This window comes from Daphnia pulicaria, chromosome 4 (assembly GCF_021234035.1).
Source record: "Daphnia pulicaria isolate SC F1-1A chromosome 4, SC_F0-13Bv2, whole genome shotgun sequence".
In the NCBI taxonomy this organism is placed as follows: domain Eukaryota; kingdom Metazoa; phylum Arthropoda; class Branchiopoda; order Diplostraca; family Daphniidae; genus Daphnia; species Daphnia pulicaria.
Window position 1 is genome coordinate 8,042,023 of NC_060916.1, and position 8,716 is coordinate 8,050,738.

The 8,716-nt window shown below is 38.1% G+C and overlaps 1 protein-coding gene across 2 annotated transcripts; it reads left to right on the plus strand.

The window, feature by feature from the left end:
* Positions 1–804: 804 nt before the first annotated feature.
* Positions 805–7,601, plus strand: LOC124338070 (spondin-1-like). 2 transcript variants are annotated; one of them, XM_046792121.1, is made up of 8 exons: positions 805–930; positions 996–1,266; positions 5,002–5,213; positions 5,307–5,411; positions 5,496–5,675; positions 6,733–6,961; positions 7,030–7,203; positions 7,268–7,601. In XM_046792121.1, the coding sequence occupies exons 2-8, from the start codon at positions 1,020–1,022 to the stop codon at positions 7,465–7,467; spliced, it is 1,347 nt and encodes a 448-aa protein (XP_046648077.1). In that variant the 5' UTR covers positions 805–930; positions 996–1,019; the 3' UTR covers positions 7,468–7,601. The 2 variants fall into 2 exon arrangements, with proteins under 2 accessions (XP_046648077.1, XP_046648078.1); XM_046792122.1 differs by having other exon boundaries at positions 7,039–7,203.
* Positions 7,602–8,716: the final 1,115 nt, after the last annotated feature.

The window sequence follows — 8,716 nt, forward strand, 5'->3', positions numbered from 1 at the left end:
AGGAAACTACCTTAACACTTATACAAAACTTGTAAAACATTTCATTTCATAAAATCGCATGGAGCAATATGCCAATATACAGTTATATAAATAAACTTATTAACTTAATTATAAATACTAGGCTTGAATAATGGAAGCAGAAAATTCCAAATATAGAGCAAGAATCATCCGCAGTAGTAATCGCGGTCATGCTTTTTATATATGTATATATATATATCGTCGTTAGACGCGCTAGACCGCCATCATTACAAAGCATCTGGCCTGAATCCTGTGAAACTGAACCGAGAGTTCTATTTTCGTCACCTATGACAACATTCGCCTAATTCGATGAGCTAGTTTAATTTGCGTTAACTTTAATTGTTGACTTAACAGTACGAAATATTGAAAGTAATAAATTTCTTTGGTATTCAAAATGTACGCCATTATGGAAATAAATTCAGAATTCAATGTTTTTCAAACAAGTTAATACTGCTGTAACCTACTAATCTAGTTCTATTGCCTGTTCTGGGAAAAATCTTACCCTATCACAACTGTTTCGACTATAGTCAAATTAACTTGATTTTTGATAGAACCATTTATATTTGATCAAAGTAAACAAGCCAGAAAATAATATTTGCTTTTATGGGCAAATGGGAAAACATGGCTGGGCAATTCGGGGCAACTTCTTTTTGTAGAGAGAGACGACTGAGTTTGTTATTTCCACGACTACACTTTGAGTAAAGCGTAATCGTGCGGCTTTTTTATCAAGGCTCAAAGATTTCCTTGCCTGTGTTCTTCGGTGTTCTTCCTTTCTTAATATGAAATGACAAAAATCCACTCACTTATCCACATTGAGTCAGTAGCGTCGTGTGAAACTGGATAAGAGGTGTATTTTAGTGATCTTGGAATTTTTATCGAGCGTGCGTTACTGGCGAAAATTTGAATTACAAAGTAAGATGATTTTTTTTCGATCTCCTGCATTCCTTGTTCATTTATATATTACCCATTTTGTATAGTGCTAACCTTGTAAAGGTGCAAAGATGATAAACCAGTATGGGTACAATTCACTTATTGTGGGACTATGTATGGTAAACATCATCGCGTTACTGACTGAGGCACGGCCAGGAAAATCTCCTTTTACGGACATGGAAGAACAAAACCCAAAACTTTGTCAGCCAGATCGCCTTACCGTTTATCGCGTAACACTCAACACATTTTGGAACCCAAGAAATTTTCCTAAACATTATCCTCAATGGCGACCCCCTGCCCAATGGTCTAAACTTGTAGGTGGGTCTATATGTACACACAAATTTGTATTAACGATTCCTAAAATAGATTTATTCCGGAACATCTTATTTATTTGTTATAGGCTAGTGGATAAAATTTACTAACAAGTAAGCAGTAGGCTGCATGGTATTATTTTAAACTTGTTTCAATTTTTACTAAATAGCTCTTTTAGATAAGAGTAGCACTAGCTGTAGTACGTTACTGTAATTACTTACCTCAGTATTGTTAAGAAGCAAACACTGACGTAGAAAGGAGGGGTACATTTAACACTGCAGGATTTTTTAAAATGACGAAATATTTAGTAGTTACATACTTTCAATTAGAAAATTTATTTTTTAATGGAGGCCCAACGCAAGAGAATAATTTTTTTTAACACATATATCGAAAAATGGATGTATTGAAATTAATTGACTTTATTTGCAATTGCGATTTCCGTACAACACGTATTAGTTGCTACTGTCACTGAGCAGCAGAGAGAACCATTTGTGAAAACCTTGAACTTACTTAACATTTTCAAAAATTTCAATCCGAAACGATCCGAAATTGTATTACCATTTCAACTGGACTAGTTATTAGTTATTTGTTATTATTATTTTGTATGAGAGGGGCATGTCTCTCGTCTAGTGTCTCAAACATGTAATTTTGCAGAATTTTTCACTCACGGCAAGGAATACTTTTATAAATTCACGAATAAAAATTATTCTGATAGCCGAGAGGGAGAGAAGGGTAAAGAGGGCTGCTTTGGCTCTCTCTCTCCGCTTTAACAATTGGGCTTCGAAGATAGGAGTAGCGTTAGCACTAAAGCACAAGTGATTTTGTTAAGTCATTAAATTTATTGTAAATTATTTTGATTGCTGAAATTCAAAAATGTATCATTACTCGCATTTTCTCTCCATCGGTAGTTGCCGCTACACCGAAATGAAGCACCGGAGACCGGCGATGAAGTAGTGGATTGGGGTTGAATTTAGCGTTTTTTTTTTCCCATTTTTCAGTGGTGATCTTTTTTATTTCTAGACTGTCACGTGGTGCAATTTCGATATACCGGCAACTACGCGTGAGAGGGAAACGACCAGGACATTCACACACAATATCGCGTGACATAAAAAAATCAAATTTGTAACGGTTTGGTGTCCAATCGATAATCGATTGGACACCAAACTAGGGCTGTGGCCCGGGCGATGAAAACCCGGGCCACCGCCCGGGCTGAACGAAAAAAAACCCAACCCGACTCGACCCACCGAGGCATTTTTTTTAACGGGGCGGGCGACGGGTTGAACCCCCGGGTCCGCGGGCCAACCCGAGTGGTGGCGCCATCTAGTAGTCACATAGAGAAGCTCGATATTCTCTATGCCTGCGGCCTCAAAATATTGCCGCCAAATGCTCTACGATAATTTCGTAGCATGAAAAGTAGGATAAGTGGTAGAAAAGGGCCTTCAGGGGTGTTCAGAAGACAGAATTGACGTGTCACTGTTGGAAGAAGAAGATAATTAAGAAATTTAGGGAATTTTTTTAAGTTTGTAAAAAAAAAAGTGTGTTTGACCCGAATTTTTACCCGGGCCGTTACCCGACCGGTAAAATTTTTTTGACCCATGGGTTGGCCCGGGCCAAACCCGGTCACTCAGTTGGCCCAACCCGCTACGACCCGCGGAAGAAGAAAAACCCGTCTAAAAAACCCATTTAAAAAAAACCCGCTAAAAACGTCCCGGGCCACAGCCCTACACCAAACCAATAGGGATCACAATTTCATCGAACTGGCAACTTCGGACGTTAGACTACTCCATAGCCGCTCTTTTTTTTTAAAGCTCTAGTGTGTCACTAGTAGTAGAAACATTTAGGCAGAAACTGGAATTTGAATTTCGTTCCTAAGCGAAGCGAAGCCACAAACATTTTTATTATTAAATTTTTATTATACAATTAAAAATTTTTATCAAAATTTGATGAGTTGTCTTTTTGATTGCCAGACATCTCGGCCAAAACCAACTCGGCCAAGGCAACTCGGCCAGAAGTTTTTTTATGTTTTTTTGTGGCCAAGTCGTCCAAAATTTTGACATGATTTTCTGGTCAACTCGGGTCAAAACTACGGTCAAAACTAAAATGTTAAAAAGAGGGCAACTCGGCCAAATACAGAAAAAATTATTTTTTATTATTAACTAAGCACGTGTGTTCATTGCTAGGTGTGTATGAAATACCATTTAAGATGATTACTCCTGAACATAAATTACGATAAATAAATTACACTTTCATCATTATAGGGCAGAGTAACGTAGAATGGGGAAACGTCGTTGGTTCCATCTTTCACTTGATTCTTTACAGATGGACTACACCCCCCCCCCCCCTGCTACTTCGAAGTTTAAGGTAGTCGTGAATTGAAGCCGACAAACGAACTTTGACAAGCACTGGGAAGCAGGAGGAAAAAGGCTAGTTCTTGCCGATTCGTCGGTCGGCTAAAAAATGCAACGCTTCCCCATTCTACATTTCCCTGTGTGTCGTGATGAAAGTAAGCTTCATTTAGTTACCGGTGATGATAGTCCACTGAGATCAGACTGTGATAACCATCCTTCCAATGTGCATGTAATGTAACAAAAACCAGTAGAGTAATTGACCCGAGGTTGTCCCTGCCGGGAATGGCCAAATCATAGAAGAGAGTCCCATTCGCGGGAATTTTCGGGACTTGAACTTGGCCGAATTGACTTCAATATTTTCAGAAGACTCGACCAAGCTCAGTTGCCAATTCGGCCAGAAAAAAAGAAAAAAGGGCCTGGCCGAGTTAGCTTGGCCGGGTTGGTTTTGGCCGAGATGTCTAGCTACACACCGTCTTTTTTGGTAGCTGCAGACCTGCAGTAGATCGTAATTCTTCCTTGAAGTAGAGTTAACAAACGAAGTGCAATATATTTATTATTTTATACATTAACTTGTAGCATAATTATAGTTAGGTTATAGCGTATTTTATTTATTTGTTTAGAATATGTATTTTTTTTAATAACAGCCTTTGTAATACCCTACTGTTCTGCACTGGTTCTGCACCCATTTTTCGGGTAGATATTAATTAGCCTTATAAAAAACCTTACCTTACCTTAATGACAAAAAACGGAGGAATTACGTCAAATTCATGTCTTTTTTAAAAAGAGAATGAACGATGCTTGTTTTTCTCGGTTCTTTTGCATCTTCGACTCTTTCATACTCTAGTAATACTAAATAGTCACAGAAATATTTTTTCTAAGACTTTGATTCGTATTATAATCCATTTGTCTTGTGTCGGAAAACCACGCTACGATCAAATCCTTGTTGAGCTCAGTACCTAAAGATTCGTACCTATAAAACACGTACCCGAGTCCATAAATATCTACCCCACCAAGAAGGCGCGAAACTACTTATTCTATTGTTATGCTATTATACTATTAGTTTTCGCGCCTTTTGGGGGGTAGATATTTATGGACTCGGTTGTACCTATAAAACTAGAATTTACCAATATAACTTAAGTGACGTAAAATACCCAAAATCATTTCAATTTAAATTGGAACTTTACGGCAACTGATGTTTAGGTCTGAAAGTGAGAACAAAATATGATTTTTAGTTCTCTAATTTTTACAATTAGTTCTTTGTTCGTTTTTGGATATCGTAAGCGAAACCCATTCTACTAATTTTGGTGTGCTTCGGATTTGTGCAGTGGGGCATAGTGGCATAAGTTGTTGTAATTTATAACAACTCTAGCTACAACTGATATTTTACAAAAAGGGCGATCACACAACAAATCATACACGTTGTACCGACTTCATCAAAAGGCCACGGAAGGATTAAAGTTATTCGCGGAGAACGGTCGAAGTGATTATTTAGATACTCAATCCCAAGGAGAAGGTGGAATCTACGACGAGTTTAATGCACCCCCAATAACGTCTGGAGAAGGGAAAACAGAAGCAGATTTTTTTGTTGACGGCAATCATTCCAGGGTTTGTACACTTGATCAACATTATTTTTTTAAATAGAGTAGCTGTAGCTCAAATTTTAAAAAATCATTTTCTTTGCAATTTTGGTTTACAAAGGTGTCGCTGATTTCTAAGCTTGTTCCTTCTCCTGATTGGTTCATCGGCATTGATAGTTTAGATCTGTGCGTCAATAGTAAATGGTTGGATAGTATCAGCATTGAGGTAGAATCATGACTCTCTTGATGGAATTTATAATTCATTCATAAGTTAGGTTCAGTACCATACGTTGCGCTTTAAAATATATAGGTCGGCGTAGTGGATGCTGGAACAGATAATGGATTTTCCTTCACTTCTCCAAATTGGCCAACTGAACCACAAGAAATGATTCGTCATTTGACGACCAACTTTCCAAATCACCCTGCTTCAGCATTCTTCTATCCAGGAGTCCATAAACTTCCAACAATGGCTTCGTTTCACTTTGTGAAGGTACGTGTGATTATACATCTCATAATTGATTTATATTACAGTACCTACCGAAAGTATTTGGAAGCCCGAGAGGACCTTATGCAAAATCGCTTTTTTTGCAGTCCTCTCAGTAGGCCTACTACAGTTTTTAACCAAATTCTTTCAAATTTTGTATGTACAGTATCCTGCACGGAAACTGGGACAGCAGCCGCTAGGTGGTTCTTACGAGTATCCTGTGTAAAACCCCTAGCGGCTGTCCCAGTTTCCGTGCAGGATATTGTACATAGGAAAAGGTAGTGAGAACACCACTGATTTTTTTCAAATTTTTTATTTCATTTTCCGAAGTACTTTTGACCCGATCTAAAAGTCTTTGGAAAGCCGAGAGGACCTTATGCAAATTAGGCCACTTTGGCCTTTTTTTGCAGTTGAACTAGTTGGGCTAGGGAAACGCGACTTTAAAAAAAATAGACCTGCGTTAGCTTTATATCAGGTCTGATTTTTGATTTTTTTCATTTATATTATCTAAATTTCATTTGAATGTTAAAAAACGAAAAAGTAGAATTCCCCTTTTTTCCGCACCTATCCCTTTGTTTTTTCTTTGGCGCGAGAGAAAACTGGAAATGGAAATGGGAATTCTACTTTTTCGTTTTTAACTTAAAATTCAACTTAGATAATATAAATGAAAAAAATTGAAAATCAGACCTGATATAAGGCTAAGGCTAAGGCAGGTCTATTTTTAAAAAAAAGTCGCGTTTCTCTAGCCCTAGCCGTTCAACTGCAAAAAAGGCCAAAGTGGCCTAATTTGCATAAGGTCCTCTCGGCTTTCCAAAGACTTTTAGAACGGGTCAAAAGTACTTTGGAAAATAAAATCAAAAATCTGAAAAAAATCGGTGGTGTTCTTACTACCTTTTCCTATGAACATACCAAATTTGAAAGAATTTGGCTAAAAACTGTAGTACTGAGAGGACTGCAAAAACAGCGTTTTTGCATAAGGTCCTCTCGGGCTTCCAAAGACTTTCGGTAGGTACTGTATTTGCTTCGTTATTGAAGTAAAACGTAACTCTACCTTTGGCAATAGATTAAAGAATATGAACTGAGTAAAGTATTCCATCAAAACGACGACGCAATTCAGAACGAAATTAAGAAAATGGAGCAGGAGTCTTACGTTTTTGAAGAGGGAAACGCGCATTTTCTTAAGAGGAATTCTTCTAATTCAAATGTCTATGTGATTTCCCATAGCCTGGATTCTGTTTCTCTTAACCTTTCGGTGGAGAATAACACTGAAAAATTTGAAAAAGAAGCTGCAAGTAAGAACAAAAGATATAAATGATCTAAAATTAATAAATTATGCAATACGCTTTCAAATATTTCAAAGATTTATCAGTGAATTCTGCAAATAACGTCGATAATGCCAGCGTTGTCGGTAGGGATATGCAAACCGAGTCCCCTCACGGCTTCACAAGCTTTCCTCTTCCCGTTGTCATTCAAAAGACGAATAAATCGAAAGTCAATAAACCAAGCAAAAGCGCCAAAGTTTTCACGAGAAACCGTACGCTGCGATTTAATCGATTTGTTTTGAAAATCACATTTAATTCTCTTTACACTTTCCAAAGGTCCTCCTCGAGACTGTGAAGTTGGAAATTGGTCAGATTGGTCATCATGCTCCAAAGCTTGTGATATAGGGGAATCCACGAGACATCGGAAGGTAGTTAATCACGCTAGGCGAGGAGGCCGTCCCTGTCCGTCTCTAGCAGAGAAAAAATGGTGTGGATCTGCACGTTCATGCAACAGAAGCTACTTTAATTGGTCATAAAGATACATTGAAATAGTATGTCGTACTTGTCAGTGAGCTCTCAAAATTCACAAAGTTTCAATAATGCTTATGTTAACTCTTACTAACTAATATTTTTAAAAAGGTACTAAAATATATAAATATAAATAATGAAACGGTAATATTTTTCTTAAAGTGGTAACATAGCAAGAACTTCTCATATTGGTTCACATTGTATCTCTTACCACATTATGAATAACGCGAGAGGATAATTCCATGCGGGAACGGCAACCTCTTTTCCACTCGAATTTTCTGAGTTGTTTACGTTGAACCTTTATACATATTATACGGTATACATACATACGACTACTCTAATTAAGGACGGTAGTTTTTCCGAGACCGGGTTTTTGAGAGTGGACGGTCGGCGGGTATGAGGGTCGGTCCCGCCCGAGCTCTGGTGAAAAGCCGGTGACTCTCAACTAAACCTCAAATTCTTCAAAAATTATGAAATAATTCACAGGTCATCGTGAAGGGCAATGGATAATAATGGTGCAATTTTCAAAAAATTTAACCTAATAGAACATTCGCAAATCCCGTGTGTGTGAAGCACGTAATCAGTAGGGAAACGGGGAAAATACCTAAATACATTCTCCAACTCTATTGACCTGCGCCCTAGCGGCAAGCTCAAGCATCGCCTAGAGAGAGTTATAGGGGATTTCCGTCTTTGCTTTAACTGTTTGAAATTAATTACTTGTATTTTTTATTTTAAGATAGAAACGCAAGCTTATCAGCTTGCCGAATGGATAGTCGTAAGTCAGTTGAAAACTGTCTTAAATGACAAATTCAGGGCCTATTGTTAAGTCGTTTGCTAAATGACTTCATTGAGCGATCAGTCTTGAACATTAAAAACAATTTCTTTATAACGTTGTTTTTGCTTAAAAGGTTACACTACACAGCGGCAGTATTAACTTCAGTCGCACTTTTGGCTAAATACCTCCTTTGAGCCAAAAGCTATTTTACCCTGAAACCGGGATAGGGAAGCCAACACAGCCGTGAAGCGACCAGGAGTCTATAACTCTGCTTTGAGCAGTCAGTGTCATACGTGAAAAAGAAATTTTGGTTGGCAACGTTGCATCTGCTTTGTGAGTTTTGCGTTATAGCTGCTTGTATCGGCATATTCTTATTTCGTAAGTGATTTGCAGCTTCGGTCACGAGCCCCCTGCGTGGGCCCGCGCCCGAAATTGCTCCCGCGTTATTCATCTGCCTTGAGCCTACAGTGTTTGTGGTAAAC